Raw genomic sequence first — 15532 nt, 5'->3', positions numbered from 1 at the left:
CCCGAAATTGCCGAGCCCGAAATCACCGACGTCACCCCCGGCATAAAAGCTGCTCGGCAATTTCCCATGTCAAGTTACCAGTAATGTCAGAATCAATCCCAAGGCAAGCGATGAACCGTGTGTCAATCAGCTCACAGCGTGTGGTCAAGCCAAGCGCCAAGAAGCGACGCCCCCCATTGGCCTGTATCCAATGCTATCAGCGTAAGCTCAAATGTGGAAGAGAGCTTCCATCCTGCAGTCGCTGCTTAAAGACAGGAAATGCCGACAGCTGCACCTACCGTGGCAACCTAGCGAAATCTTCGTCAGTGGATGGAATGTTGAGCGATGATCATTCGGGGAGCGCTGGTGCCGTGGCAATGTCCTCGCAGACCCCTGTCTCATTGACAGAGACTCCGGGAAGACCTAGGGCCTCCTCCGACCGGAATGGGAAAATGACCCACTTGAAAGGACAAGAGGCCATCACCAAGTTTTATGGGTATAGCTATCCCCTGAACTTTTACCAACAGGTACGCCACACCATCTCATACAACAGATATGGAGCATCTCCTCAATGGTGACAGTTTGCCGAGCTTCGATCCTACATCGTTCAAATAAAGTCCAAAAACCCCGCGATCAACACCCTTCGTGACGAGATTTATCCTCCAGCCAATGATGATTATCGGCTTCGTCGGCTGGTACATGATACTGTGCTTGAGGATACCTTGAGACAATTAGTTCCCATGAAGCAGGTCGCGGACACATTGGTCCGGACTTATATTGGCAGATTTGAGATCATACACCGAGTGCTCAATATATCGGCTTTCATGGCTGATTACAATCGCCATTGGGCCAGTCCACTTTGCACGCCCACTTCATTTTTGGTGCAATTCCTCTTGTTGGCAGCAGCCGCTGCAAGCTTTCACCCTGAAATATGCATCAACGTTATGAGTGAACAAACCGTCCGTGACCATGCACTTGATTGGATTGAAGCTGCGGAGTCATGGCTCAATTCCTCTACTAGTCAGCCTCCTCAGTCCTGGGACACTTTGGTGACTCACTGTCTCTTGCTCATTGCGAAGCGTGCAAACTATGTTCAGGAGGATTCTTTCTGGACATACACCGGGACACTGGTCCGGTGGGCTATGGCAGCAGGATATCACCGTGAATCACCCTCGACAGCGAGAATATCACCGTATTATCGGGAGATGCGTCGGCGCTTGTGGATGACGATCGTTGAGCTCGATATCCAGGCCTCTGTAGAACGGGGTATGCCCCCAAGCGTCAGAATGGAAGATTTCAACATAAAATCACCGCTGAATCTCGACCATGACAAGCTCCAGGAGTCGGGTCAAAATCCCCTAGAAGGTATGCCGCTCGCTACATTCACGGACACGTCTTTCCAGGCCCATATGTACCGTTCTCTGCATGTCAGATTGAAAGTATGTGCATTCGTCAACGGATGTGGCGAGCAAGATGATTTTGACCGGGTCTTGCGCCTTGGAGAGGAGCTAGAAGAAGCATTCCAGGATATCCCAGAATGGAATAATCCGCGACAGCAGCAGACTACGATGTACGTGAAGAGATTACTGGAAATTCACCTGCACCAGTATACAGTCTTGTTGCACATCCATTTTGCAATCCAAGCTACGCCCTCATTCAAATCTACAATCTGCCGACGTGCAAGGTTGGAGGCATCCTTGAAGGTTCTTGACCATCACCAAAAGCTTATTCAGGATGAAAAAATACCGGAACAAGCTTGCAGGACCGGATTGCTACTTGCTGCAATGAATATCTGCCATGAAATTTACATAAATTTTGGATCTCATGGTAAGCAAAAGATAATCCCGCTTCTCCATCCTTAGTTTTGTGTACATGAAAGAAACGAGCACAACTAATTAATCAAAAGCTTTGAATCAATCAGCTACGATGACAATATTTCCCCAAGTTTCGACGTTTCTTGTGGCCACTGTTGAGCAGGCACTACGAATGTTGGAAAAGAGGCTCAACTTGACTTTCGACGGACTAAACGAATATTACCTACTCAGTATGATAGTTGGATTAGTCAAATCTAAGCTGTGGCCAGAGTCGTGCGCAACGTCCGACAAAGAGGCAGCAGATAGAGTAATCCAAATCTGCATAATACTGCAGACGCGGCGGCGGGCTGTCATTCGGTCCGATCACTCTCTGCTAGGTTCAATGTAAGTATCCCATTGACATGCGCCAGACGAACCTATACTGATTGTCTGCAGTGATGATGGAGGTTTACGTGGGCTTAACTTACCAGAGGATGCAAGCTCTGTGATTCCCGACGGCGCCGAACTCCTCGGTTCAATGGTATGTAATTGGTTTCTGAGATTTCAACGCTGTGTCCACTGACGAAGATTAAATAGTTTTTAGAAGATCTGGGATTTATTGATGATAGTACTGATTACGGCTTCTTCCATGTATAATTAGCCTTATCCAAGTATGTCGCCCGAAAAGTATATCACTTCAAAGTCCTTTCACTCAGTTGGAGCTAAATAAAAGCAGATCCAATTAAGAATACAGACTGAATCAAGAGCCGCTCGAGGAGGGTCGAGACAGGATCACACAATTTCCAGAAGCTTTGCCCGCAGATAAAACCTCGCCACGGTGACAAGAACAACCCCGAACAGCATCACCACACCGCTGAAAACTGCGGCCTGTGTGTATGTTCCGTATCTTTCGAGCAAGGCACCGCATATCGGGGTTCCGGTCAGACCAGCAAGGCCAATAATGGCCATTGACATGCCGAGATGAGTGCCAATCTGATCCGGACTCGGCGTCACTTGAGCAATGCAAGGAGACATCAGCGACACAATACCGCCGGAAAAGAAACCGTAAAGCCCCGCAAAGACAATAATTGACGCATTTGAGGTTATCGCGATCCAGCACAGAAGTAGAATCCCTGTGCAGAGACTGTTGATGATCAAGATATTGAAACGACCAATCTTATCCGCAACCATACCCGGCAATATTCTGCCAAAAACAGAGGTAGCATTGAGGATGGACAAAAGGTAAGATGAAAGCTGCGAGTCCATGCCATACGACTGGGCATATTGCGGAAGATAGAAAAATGGGGTGAAAAGTCCCCACATCATGAAGGAGATACCAAGTGTGACGAGAGTGTAAGGAGCGCGAGTAAAAGCTGCCGGCAAGAGGATTTTGCCATAACGAGGAGGAAGTCGCTCTCTGACAGTGATCATTGCTATTAATACCATGAACAAGATGATGAACCCTACAATTCGGACGGACCATCCGAACCCCAGGGATTCATTTCTCAGCATCTTACTCAGGGCAATAGGAAATATCACTCCCCCGATGGAAGATCCAGAGACTGTCACACCAAGGGCTGCAGCACGTCGATTGTGAAAGTAGTGGCTCACACATGTCATGACGGGGGCGAATAACATGCCAGAAGCAATCCCACCCAGGACCCCTTGGGCAAGCATAAACTGATAATACTTTTTGCACAGAGATGTCATCATTACTGACAGCACGATGGCAATCGCAGGTATGTGGATGATCTAACATGGAGAGTTATCATCAGTGAATGGTCGTTGCTAACAGAAAGACACATCAAGTCCTTACCGAAGCGCCATATCGATCGAACAATGGCCCACCAATAAGGCTGCCAGAGAAGAGAAAACAGACCTGCACAGATCCAATCCAAGAAATACTGGATGAAGTTTCGTTGGAGAGAAAGTGCTCGGTGTAGTAATCCTGGTAGACTCTGTATCATATGCATCAGTTAAACTGTCTTATCAAAATAGAGTTGAGGAGTATAGAGCTCACCCAAAAGCGTTCATGTATCCAAATGTTGAGAAAGATACACAGAATGCCCCTAAAACCACCATCCAAGCTCGAGTTCCGCCCTCTGGGAATTCTGTTGGTTTTTCAAGTTCGAGTCGATCAGGCCCTGCGGAGCTATTGGGTGTAGCCCGGTCGACTGATACTTGTGAGGTAGACATTCCGAGAGTTGATCGAGAGTGGGGAGTAATAATATCTTCTGAACAAGACATGGAGTCTAGATTTCTATTGCAGTTCTCTTGACAACTATTATTTATATCTAAGTTTGCTCGGACTATTCGTAGAATCTTTCAATCCACGCCCGAAAAGGCCGAGCCTCTCTCGGCCTTTTCATTTTACGTGGATGCATTAAAAGCGACTATAGAAAACAAGAACCTGTATGATAGTTCAAATGTTATTTAATCAAATTCACTCTACCTACGTAGTATAAAAAGATCCTGTCCAATACAATATAGTAGAGCGAGATACATATGGCAGTAGCAACGAGCTGTCCCTTCCGCTTCAAAAGTCCAAGCCCCTCCATCCTCAGTGTTTAACTATTCTTGACTCACCTGTATCATGAATTGAACTCCTTGACTATTTGCAACCTAGATACTACATTGGGGTTGAAATTTAACGCAATGACGGTCTTCATTGCATCTTTGTGGGTTCTTTCCTCGCCTACAGAACTCCACAGGTCTGACATAGTATATACCAGGTTCCTCCCATATACCATCGATTTCCAAGTGACGGAGCCCAAGCATAGAAATCACGGATCTTTGTCTAGCCATGCAAATCTCGATGGTCCTGGATCTATCGTTGGGCGCGCATCGGATACCTATTGTCTACCTCGTCCCATTGGCTGTCGCCCACTGACACCCGGAGCCACGACAGAAGACGAGACGGTCTTCAAAGGATATACTTGGCGATTAGCAGATGAGATTCCGATTGCCAATGATAGATTGTGGCACGGCCCCAGCGAGCCCCGTGCTATTCATTGGGGACACAGCCAGAGGTTTAATCAGCCTCAGTCCAAGGCGACAGATCCTCCAACACCGTCCATTTCGATGAGAAGGGACTTGTCTTTGGATGGATCACAGGATCGATGGGACATGAAATACTACAATGGCACACGAGCCTCGCTCTCCAATGCTAACTGGGTCGTCAAGGCCGCCGAACAAGGGCATGGAGGTCTACAAAATGCCATCCACGCTGCTGAAAAGTCCAACTTGCTCAAGGACAAGACTTGGGTAGGAACTCTGGGCATGCCTACCGACTCATTGACAAACCCTACCAGGGTGGATATCGCTGAGACCCTCCAGGATGTGTATGATTCGCTGACTGTGTTTGTGAGTGACGACGAGTTCGAGGGTCATTACACCCATTTCTGTCGCGCGGTACTTTGGCCAGCCCTCCATTATCAGATGCAAGAAAGCCCTCGGCATACTGAGTACGACGGCTACTCTTGGGTCCAATACCTCAAGCTCAACAAGGCATTTTCAGAAACAATCATCAAGCACTGGAAGCCAGGTGATAGAATATGGGTTCATGACTATCATCTTCTGGTTCTTCCTGGTCTTCTGAGGGAAAAGTTACCCCAGGCCGAGATTGGGTTTTTCTTGCATACCCCGTTTCCTTCCTCCGAAATCTTCCGTTGTTTGACTCCTCGCGAAGAACTGTTGGATGGGCTTCTTGGCGCTGATTTGATCGGATTTCAGACAGAGGAATACTGCAACCACTTCCTTCACTCCTGCAGCCGACTGAGGAGACTGGAGGTCTCTGCCAACCAAGTTCACCTCAATGATCGGTACGTTAGTGTGGTGAATTCTCCATTGGGGATTGACCCCATGTCACTTTATATTTTACGCCAATCCACCGAGGTCAAGGGTTGGATAAACAGCATCGGCCATAAATATCAAGCGCAACATCTCATTGTAGCGCGGGATCGATTGGATGCACCCGGAGGGATTAAGCAGAAGCTTCTGGCATATGAACTTTTTCTCAAGACCTATCCAGAATGGAGAGAGAAAGTAAGTCGACTAACTTATCTTATTGGGTGTGGCCACTACTAATTTGTTTTCTATATAGGTCGTTCTAGTCCAAGTAATGTCGTCTGCATCTGAGATCCCAGAGCTGGAGGTACAGATCTCAAAAATCGCAATGAGGATCAATGCAACATATTCAGCCATCACTCACCAGCCCTTGGTCCTGGTCCGGCAGGACATCAGTCACTTTCAATTCATTGCCCTCTTAAGTGTTGCACATATCTTCATGGCCACCAATCTGCGTGAGGGGATGAACTTGACCAGCCATGATTTTATCCACTGTCAAGATGGACAACTTGCCTCCCAGAGACATGGATCCCTGATACTCAGTGAGTTCGTGGGTAGTGCCTCCATCTTTCGTGGCCATAAGCTTCTCGTCAATCCGTGGGACTACCAACAATGTGCCGATGCAATCAAATCCGCACTCGACATGACACCGGCGGAGCGGAAACTCAACTGGGATTTCCTGTTCAAGTGTAAATCTCCCTATACTGCTCTCACATGGTACATGGGGCTACAAGATGCTCTCACAAAAGCCCATGAAATACAACAAACCCATCAGACAAACCACCTCTCTCCGCTCTCGCCTAACGACTTGAAAAGGTCATACCTCGCCGCCAGAGCACGGATGTTCTTTTTAGAAGACGGAGCGATCTTCGGTCCAGCTTTCGGCATACAAGAGTCTCTCCCCTCAAACGAAGCATGCGCAACTCTACAAGCACTCATAGACGACCCCAAGAACATCCTATACATAACCAGTAACCGGAGCACCAAACAGCTCCAAGACGCACTCGAAAAGCTCCCCCGCAAGCTCGGTTTTATTGTCGAGAATGGATGTTTCCTGCAAGAACACGAATCAGATCCATGGATTCCATTTGTGCCTAAAAATGCCATGAAATGGCGTCCCGGTATCCGAAGGATGATGGAGTATTTCCACGAGCGAACAGAAGGTAGCCGAATCGAGGAACGCTGCTGCTCCCTAATATTTCACTACGACGGCGCGCTCGATCGCGAAGTAGCCGCTCGTCAGGCCTCCGAGCTAGCCGACCAAATCAACGGTGCACGCGGGCGCGCGGATCTCCATGTCGTCCGCGAGGCAACATCTGTGAAGGTTGAGCCACCACACGCTGCCCTTGGAAATGGGAGAGTCGCTACCTATATTCTAGGCCATCTCCCCAATATCAAATATCCTGAGTTTCTATTCGCAGCTGGTGGTGCTCGCAGTGGCGAGGCGCTGTTTCGATGGGCAAATGAGTTGGCTATTGCCCCTGTTGCTTCTCGTTTTGATAAGTCTGAACTTGGGAAGACACTCCACGTCACCACCGTGACGACTAGCACACGTGCTACCGAGGCGAGGTCGGTGTTGCCGCCTGATTGCTCGCTTTTGGACGTTTTGGGTGAATTGTCGAGTTTCACGTCCAATGGGGAGGAGGCTAAATGACTTACTCGGTTTGTTGTGATTGGCCACTATTGTTATTACCATGCAGGCTGTTGTCTCTCGTGTATGATGAAAAACGGATGACGAAGCGATATGACTTATGGTATAGTTTTGTTCGATATTCAAGGGATCGAGGGACAAGAGACGTGCAGTATAACTTCCAATGGCGAAATGACTGATACATTCATTCTATAGTCTCATTTTTAGCATTGCGCTAGATTCTTTACAGTGGCTTTTTGTATTCCGAGGGCGTGGTTCTAGATGACCTCCCTAATCGTCTACTTAGAAGGTAAAGATAGTACATTTTAATTCTTTATTCTCATGCCACAATTCATGCATAGATCAAAAGGATCAGCAAAACATGAGTCAGAAGGTAGATCAGCTCTCACAACTCCATCCACCGTAAACCCGATTGTTGAAAAAAAAAAAATCAAAAACAAAGATAGTGCAAATACAGAACATAAAATACGATGAGGATATAGCATGAGCAATGATTAGAGAGAAAATAAAGCATGAATCATAAGAAGCGGCAGCTGGGAAAGCAAGAGGCCGAGAAAAATTTCAAGAGACCAAAGTCTCCACATAATCTCAACCTAGGGCTTGCTGTCCTTTGAGGATGAAGCTCCATCAGTACCTGCCGAGATCAGGGTAGGCGCCACACGGCGTCTCTTTGGCGGCTGCTGCAATGCATTATTAGGATCTCCCTTGCCCTCTTCTTTTTCAGACTCGCTTGCCGGTCTTGTGTCACGCTTGCCCAGAACACTACTACCAGACCCGTTCTGTGGAACGCCTGAGATGGGTGTTTGTGGTGGGGTAGTGAGTGGAAGTGTTGGTGGCTGCGCAGAGTGGGTTGCTGTCACCGATGGAACAGTTCCGAGTGTCGGAGTAGGATTGTTCACGACGCCCGCGGGGGTTGGTTGTGTGGAAGGCTGCGTCGCGACTGAGCAGGCTGAGTTCGACCGTGCGGGGCTAGCTGGTGGGGCGGGACCCGTGCTGTTTGAGGATGCATGGTTCGTCTTGACTGGAGGTGGTACATGTGGAGACGCCGAGTGCGTTGGTGTCAGCAGAGGTGTGGGATTTGTCGCAGGGGTGGTTGGGTTTGCAGTGCTGTGGGTCACAGAGGTAGGTCCTGTGTATGTTTGACCCAACTCTCCAGGTGCGAATGAGAGTGTAGAGCAGAAGCCATCAGAGGAACTCATGATCAATGTTAACCCATCGGCGGACCTGCTATACGTTAGAAACCAAAACATGGGTACTAGGAATAGAGCCAGTACTTACCAGGTCAAGTCAGTGAAAGTAGCAAAATGCAAATTGCTAACAATGCATAGCGGACTTTGTTGTTGCGTGTCATATACCAAAACAGCATCTTGGGTGGCAACAGCATATACAATGCGATAAGGAAGTGCAAAGACAGGCGCCGAGCTCTGGCTTACTTCATTGCCGCCGTCCTCGGTAGCCTTTTGGGATGGCTGAGGCTTTGATGGCTCGGCCGTTGTTGATGGAGGGACCGTATGGGGTTGGCTGGTGAAAGATGCGGTTCCCGATACCACGGGGTCTGGAAGAGATGAGAACGTCTCCTCGCCCGAGGACGTGTCAAGGGTAATGTTTTTCGCAGGCTGCGTGCCCTGCTTCAACGTGTAAAAGACCGGGGAGCATTTGACGGCTACAGATGGCTTCTTGTGCCCTGGAAGATGAGAGATCGGGGGCTTGTTGAAACCAGCCCGTGTGTACACGTAAACCGTGTTAATGATCTCATCTGTCGTCTTTGTAGAATCCGTAGCTGATACGTGACTGGTTTTGAATTGACCAGCTGGGGTAAACAGCAAGCTTCCATCAGGAGCAAAAGTCAGTCGCCTGAAGAAAGAAGTAAACGTCTCGTTGGCATAAATGCTGGCGTTCTTGACCCCGAGGCCACCAAGACTTGGGGAGGAGACCTCCAATGGTTTAACAGCGGGCAACGGGAGAGACGGAGCAGGGGACGCAGACCGCCGGATGGAAGGAGACGAGCCGAACGAAGAACGCCGGCTATGTGAGACTGGAGGAGGATCCATGGGTAGGTTGGAAGCCATTGGAGTCCCCGGGGTCGAGGGAGCAGGCGAGGCAATAGCAATGGAATTTCCAGGATTTTGTTGAGACCGGTTAGTCACATCTGGAGGCGCAGGACTGCTGGATGCGATACGTTTGGTAGGGAGATCCATCTTGAGGACCTTCCCGTGTGGTGTCAATGTGAATTGACCATCCTTGGTCTTCAATGTATAAATATGAACGGACCGGTCGGACGATTGAGTCGCGACAAACTCGTTCAGCGGATCCCATGCTACACCTTGAACATAGTGCGAATGCTCGGCAATCTGTCGTACCATTTGCCCTGTAGAATTCGGTCAGCTTATCAAGCTGTATGGGAATTACTCGAGGGCAACTAACCAGTTTGGGCATTGTAAATCCGTGCGATGTTGTCCATGCTGCCTGTAATGATAAAAACACCATCGGGAGACCAGGCCAGGTCGTAGATCTCGGCGCCAGACGAACGACACATGTGCTTCACTCGCCAGGTCTCTTTATCGTCCGACCGATCTTCACCCAGCCCAGCTTGTGTTTGTATCTCCGATGGTACCCAGAGTAGGACGTTTCCATCATCTCCGGCAGATGCCAGCATCTCACCTACACCTGTCAGACTTGCGGCCATATGCTATCCTGCAGAAAAACATACCTTTGGGGCTGAAACGCACCACATTGACGGCCTGTGTATGCTTAATCAGGGTGCTCAAATAAGAGACTTTTCTCTCCTCCCCAGTGGACTCGACTTTCCAGAGCTGTAGAACATGTCAGATTAAGGTGTGCGAAGGGCGACGGAGGACGGGGTTCATACTCGGACGTTATTGTCACTAAAGAGAAAGCAGTCAGTAAAACTGTTCAACCCTTTGAGAACACAGATATAACCTACTTTCCAGCAGTAGCTAACCGTCCCTTGCCATTGGGATCGAAATGCACCGAGTAGATAGGGGCATTGTCATTATGCCATGAGATGAGCAACGGGGTGGCCTTCATGGCGAGCGCCGCAGCTCAGCTTGTTGAGCACCACCGGTTTTGCGTAGGAAAATATGGGCTAAAGAGACAATAGAGAATTTCCGAGTCCAATGATCCAGGTATCTTTTTTTGGCAGGTGATATCTGGGGTAGCTTTTTTTTGAATTGGAGAGGATATAGTTACTCTCAGGTAGGAAGACAGGAAGTGTGATTCGAATAGGAATGGAAGAAGATAAAAAGATGCGACAGTGAGTTGAACAAGGAGTTGGAGAGAGTAAGGTTAAAGGAAGAGAGTCGTGATTCTACGATGATGCTTCGAGTTGTTTGCGCGGGAGAACGCGACCGACGATTAGATAGGCGATGGACGGGGTCGTAGACGGGGTTTTAGATTGACATTCTTCTTTATTATATCCATGAATACTATGAATATTATATAGCAACTATACATCTATACATCTATACATCTATCTCTATTAGATCACATCAAACTGACTGTTTCTACTGAAAATGTTCATGTTATGTTTCAATCTCTAACTACTCCGTACCCGAGGTCCCCAAACTACCTACTACGATACGTATACGAGCCCTAGAAGTAAGCACTAGAAGCACAGAGAAAAAGGAAAAAAGGAAAAAAAAAGGAAGAGAGACACACGTAGGAATAACATCAGGGACCTCAAAGATGGCACTTAAGTTATAACTATTACTCTCTACAGAGTACTATGGGAAAAGACCTATACAATGTAACTTCAAACAAACCCCAACGCCTCTCCAGTCGCCATTTTTCAAAGCAAAATAGTAAATACAAGAATTCAGATTCCTCTACGACATCCACTTGCCGAGAGTTTCTCCAAACCAGCTTACAGCTCTATCCTGTCGCTTCTGTCGAGCATCGTCTTGAGTCTTCATGAAGGGCCCAGCCTCCTGCGCATACATCTTGTGCTGTTCCCGCTGCGCATAGTGTGCCCGAATCTCCAACTCTCGCTCATGTGGCGTGAGCTTCTGTAAGGGCTTCGACGGTTTGAGCTCTTCCGGGATTGTCTCCCCTCCAGGAATCTCAAGGCCGACTTCCGGGGTTTGTGATGGCTTCTCTGGGTTGAAAAGCGATGTGAGAGGTGGTGGTTCAATTCCAGCGGCCTTTGCTTCCTCGATTCGCTTTTCATAATCTAGCATCTGGTGGTAGAGTTTGTCGGCATGCATCTGAATGCGCTCCTCTTTTTCGGCGTCATAGTCGAAGCCGGCGGCGTAACCGAGAGCTTGGAGGAATTTCTGTTTAACGGAAACATATTAGAATCGATATAATCGAGAAAGCTATGGGTTCTAGCAACAACTTACAGTCTGAGTCGTAAAGCATCGCGAAAAGGTGCCATTCTGCTCCGAGCACATGGTCAGCCGGGCTTCAATCTGCTTGCGCCAATTGCCGGTCTTAAAACAGTGTGTCAAGGCTTCATGCTCCAAGGCACAGTTCTCCATTGCTGCTCGCTGCACCGTGTCGCCGCGCTCCTTGTACTTTTCAATCACTCGCGAAGCTCCGCGGACTCCCGATTGTTCGTCAAGCTCCATCGGCGGCTTGTAGGTTTTCCATAGATCAGCGTAACGGCCATCTTGGTAGAGTGATGCGGCAGGAACTTTCGGTTTCGAGGAATCAGCCGGTTCGGACGATGGTGCGGGCGTCGAGGGCGGCTTCACATTGGGTCCAGGCACATATTTGTCGGGCTTCTCCTGTTCGAGATAGTCACGAAGCCCCGGATCGAGCTTTTGGACAGTATCATTTTTGTCACCCCAGAACCAACCCATTTGGAAATACGAGTTCGAGAATATCCAAGAATGTGCAACAAAGTGTTGAAGGTTGAGAGCGCGGAGAAATCGGCACAAAAATGGATCGGCTCCGATCGCCTTGGCTCCGACCGCTCGTCTTTACTCCTCAACCATCAACACGACGCGTCTTTTTCGACGCCGTTCCTCCAAAATGGAAGCCTGTATGTGTTGTGGTGCTGTGTTTATATATGTGTGGAATTGCTAACAATTGACAGCGCGAGAGGAGCGGCAGCAAATGCGGCAGCGTGGAGCTGGGTACGCGCCTTACCTATACCCCGCGAAACCATAACATACAAACTGACTTGCTGGTATAGAACGCGCAAAGCAAAAGAAGTCAATTTTGGGTTCTCGTTTGGCAGCCCAACGCTGGGATTACCAGCGCCCGCACCGGTTGCGACTGTCCCTGAAGCTCAGAAGCCACCGCGAACACAGACCGCGCCGAACACAACACCACGATCGTTGAAGGTATCGCAACTAGGATCGCAAGCTCGAGGGATTGAGCGCACACCGGGAAGTGCGCGCAACAAGCTTCCAGAACGGCCCTCGACCTACGAAATACCCTCCTCGGACGATAGATCTGAACAAATACGAAGCAACAAGAGGAGAAAGATCAGTATGTTATGGACTAGGCCGGTGTGCTATGCTAGAAATGTGGGCTAACACTCCTTCAGATCCTTCCAATGAAACAGAAGACACTCCTTCTCGTCGCAATGGCGGGCGACCTGATAATGGCGATACACACCCCGTCGATGACAGTCGAGGTAGCACAGACTCTCAAACAAGCCACACCCAGGAACTTCCAAGTACAGATGCACCTCATCCATCAGAAATAAATAACAATAAATCCCCGCAACCTCAAATCTCACCCGTTCCGGAGACCACAGTCGAAGATCAACACCCGATAGAAGAGGGGACCAATGGCGTGGAACCAACAGCATCAGCCGCTGAAGAGCAACAAGCCCAAAGCACATCGCCAGTGTCTGGCCCTACGGCGCCTGCGGTAGCTGAAGAATCCCAAGCGCCGATTTCATCACCTGAACCTCAGTCCGGGGTCGAACAGCCTAAAAGCATAGAGCAACTACGTGAGAAACGACATAACACTCGGTCACCACCACGGCGTGAGAAGAAAATCCAAAAAACCAATAGCGACCAACGGACTACTACAGAAACCGCTTCTCCAGTTGCTCGGACAGATAAATCTACCACAGAAGCCTTATCACCACGTGGTAGCTCCGCCGAGGCTCTTAAAGCTAGTGGTGCGCTGACTATTGATAATGATGTCGATATGGCTGAGGATTATGCACCAGAGCAAGACAGACAGGCATCTCAGGGGCCTTCTACAAAGACGAAAAAGGCTCGGGGTCGTCCGCGGCATCAACCTACCACAAACAACACTCCAGAACCGAATGCGGAAGCCGCTGCACATGAGCCTGCAGCTGAGGTGCAAGATGAATCCGCGACAGCCCCAGTTGAGGAAGCCCCAAAGACCAAACGGCCTCGTGTGAGACCCTCGCTTAACAAAAAGACCATTGAAGCTATCGAGACTGAGAAGGTTTCACCTGAACTCATACCAGATGTCGCGGAGTCCTCTTCGGGGCGACGTGGGGGCCGCAAGCCAATATCACAAAAGGATGACCAGCCAGAACCTGTGGTGGAATCGGCAGTGCCCAAACCACAACGTGGCAGACCTGGAAAGAAAACTAAACGAGCAGTGGAGCCTGAACTCGAGCCTGAGGCTGTGGCAGCAGACCAGGCAGAACCAGACCCAGAATCTTCGACACCCAAGTCTCGTGGTAGACCTGGGAAGAAAGCGAAACGCACGGCCGAAACTGACCCCGAACCCGAACCTGAGCCTACGACAGCAGATCAGCCAGAACCAGAGGCAGAATCTGCAGTACCGAAGTCTCGTGGCAGACCTGGGAAAAAGACCAAACACGCAGCCGAACCTGAGCCCGAGCCTGAGACAGCAGATCAACCAGAACCCGAAGTTGAGTCTGCAGTATCCAAGCCTCAACGTGGCCGGCCTGGAAAGAAGCCCAATCGTGCAGTAGAGCCGGAGCCCGAAGCGGAATCTGCAGTACCCAAGTCTCGTGGCAGACCCAGGAAAAAGATCAAACACGCAGCCGAACCTGAGCCCGAGCCTGAGACAGCAGATCAACCAGAACCCGAAGTTGAGTCTGCAGTATCCAAGCCTCAACATGGCAGGCCTGGAAAGAAGGCCAATCGCGCAGTAGAGCCGGAGCCGGAACCCGAACCTGCCGCAGAAGACCAGCTGGAGCCCGAAGCGGAATCTGCAGCACCTAAGACTCGACGTGGTAGGCCCGGAAAGAAGACGAAGCGTGCAGCGGATCCTGAGCCCGAGCCCGAGCCCGAGCCTACACAAGAACAGCCTCGTCGCAAGACTCGAGAGCCTCGTGGAGAAACAGTTCCGGTCACTGTTTATCGTCTCGCAAATATCAATTCTCTAGGCGGCACAACATCTACGGCCAATGGGTCGGGAGATGAAGAAGAATCCGCCGATGAACTCACGACGCACCAGAAGGCCAAGATGCCCAATCGCGGCGGTGTCAACCCAGCTGATGTATTGAGCCAGATCTGCCGCGAGACTCTGGAGAAAACACTCAATACACTCAAGGATGGGATTTCGAACGAAGCGAATGCTACGCGACGCGCAGAGTGGTCGCGGAAGCGAAAAGCCGTCGAAGTATTCGGCTCAGAGCTTGAGAGCCGTCTGATGGACCTGAGCGGGATCCTCGATAGCAATTTTGTGCTTGGCGTGCAATTGAAGAAGACTAAACGGGAGATGATGGATCTACGGAATCATCTATACCGGGTCCGTCGAGAACGTGAGAACATAGCTTTGCAGATGGATGCAGTGCGCAGCAGACATATTGAAGAGGAGAAGGCCAAATTGGTAAGACCTTTTCCATAATAGCCCTGACGAGGACATTACTAACAACAATTCTCTAGTCACGATCCACGATCAGCAATTCCCTCCACAGCCTTGAATTGGCCCTCGATCGTAACAAGCAACGTTCTGCCTCTACTGCGGATTCTTCTACGGATATTGAATACATGCTTCGCACTGTTGCCGACGTGAGTTCCCGAGCCCCTGGGGCACAAGGCGGTCTCTTGAACCAAATCCGGGCGTTCAACGCACAGCTCGAAGCTACTGTTGGTCGCCTAGAGCGATGATGTCTATTTTCTTTTCTTCTTTTTTTTTGTTCTGCGTTCTTCTACAGTCGATTATGATACCAGGAAATCGTGTTTGTGCAATGATTATAGTCCATGGCTGGGCCAGAGGATGGCGTTTGCGGTATTTCACCTGTACAAGTCCCGATGTGTTCAAGTACATAGGTAGCTTCTACATATTACTTTCAGCTACCATTGAATGTCAAAGAAAAACGTCAAATCTCCAATTT

At 49.4% G+C, this 15532-nt stretch overlaps 6 protein-coding genes across 6 annotated transcripts; 3 read left to right on the top strand and 3 right to left on the bottom strand.

Moving 5' to 3' along the window:
• Positions 1–83: 83 nt before the first annotated feature.
• Positions 84–2429, top strand: N7455_002776 (transcriptional regulator family TF; the record flags this gene model as incomplete). Its single annotated transcript, XM_065604356.1, has 5 exons — positions 84–506; positions 561–1806; positions 1886–2177; positions 2229–2313; positions 2370–2429. The coding sequence occupies 5 exons, from the start codon at positions 84–86 to the stop codon at positions 2427–2429; spliced, it is 2106 nt and encodes a 701-aa protein (XP_065462847.1).
• Positions 2430–2564: 135 nt separating this feature from the next.
• Positions 2565–3968, bottom strand: N7455_002775 (MCT family MFS transporter; the record flags this gene model as incomplete). Its single annotated transcript, XM_040959880.2, has 3 exons — positions 2565–3524; positions 3589–3730; positions 3793–3968. The coding sequence occupies 3 exons, from the start codon at positions 3966–3968 to the stop codon at positions 2565–2567; spliced, it is 1278 nt and encodes a 425-aa protein (XP_040809608.2).
• Positions 3969–4427: 459 nt separating this feature from the next.
• On the top strand, positions 4428–7272 carry N7455_002774 (trehalose-6-phosphate synthase; the record flags this gene model as incomplete). Its single annotated transcript, XM_040959947.2, has 3 exons — positions 4428–4450; positions 4505–5816; positions 5875–7272. 3 exons carry the CDS (start codon positions 4428–4430, stop codon positions 7270–7272), a joined length of 2733 nt encoding a protein of 910 aa, XP_040809681.2.
• A 590-nt stretch (positions 7273–7862) lies between these two features.
• Positions 7863–10317, bottom strand: N7455_002773 (uncharacterized protein; the record flags this gene model as incomplete). Its single annotated transcript, XM_040959918.2, has 6 exons — positions 7863–8493; positions 8548–9637; positions 9694–9930; positions 9980–10082; positions 10139–10154; positions 10214–10317. 6 exons carry the CDS (start codon positions 10315–10317, stop codon positions 7863–7865), a joined length of 2181 nt encoding a protein of 726 aa, XP_040809627.2.
• A 797-nt stretch (positions 10318–11114) lies between these two features.
• Positions 11115–12089, bottom strand: N7455_002772 (uncharacterized protein; the record flags this gene model as incomplete). Its single annotated transcript, XM_040959871.2, has 2 exons — positions 11115–11561; positions 11628–12089. 2 exons carry the CDS (start codon positions 12087–12089, stop codon positions 11115–11117), a joined length of 909 nt encoding a protein of 302 aa, XP_040809682.2.
• Positions 12090–12261: 172 nt separating this feature from the next.
• Positions 12262–15305, top strand: N7455_002771 (uncharacterized protein; the record flags this gene model as incomplete). The annotated part of the gene is made up of 5 exons (XM_040959910.2): positions 12262–12271; positions 12326–12365; positions 12425–12723; positions 12782–15024; positions 15081–15305. The coding sequence occupies 5 exons, from the start codon at positions 12262–12264 to the stop codon at positions 15303–15305; spliced, it is 2817 nt and encodes a 938-aa protein (XP_040809629.2).
• Positions 15306–15532: the final 227 nt, after the last annotated feature.

This window comes from Penicillium solitum, assembly GCF_028829755.1.
Source record: "Penicillium solitum strain IBT 25940 chromosome Unknown utg000001l_segment0_segment0, whole genome shotgun sequence".
NCBI lineage: Eukaryota > Fungi > Ascomycota > Eurotiomycetes > Eurotiales > Aspergillaceae > Penicillium > Penicillium solitum.
This window is presented reverse-complemented; position numbering and strand designations above follow the sequence as displayed.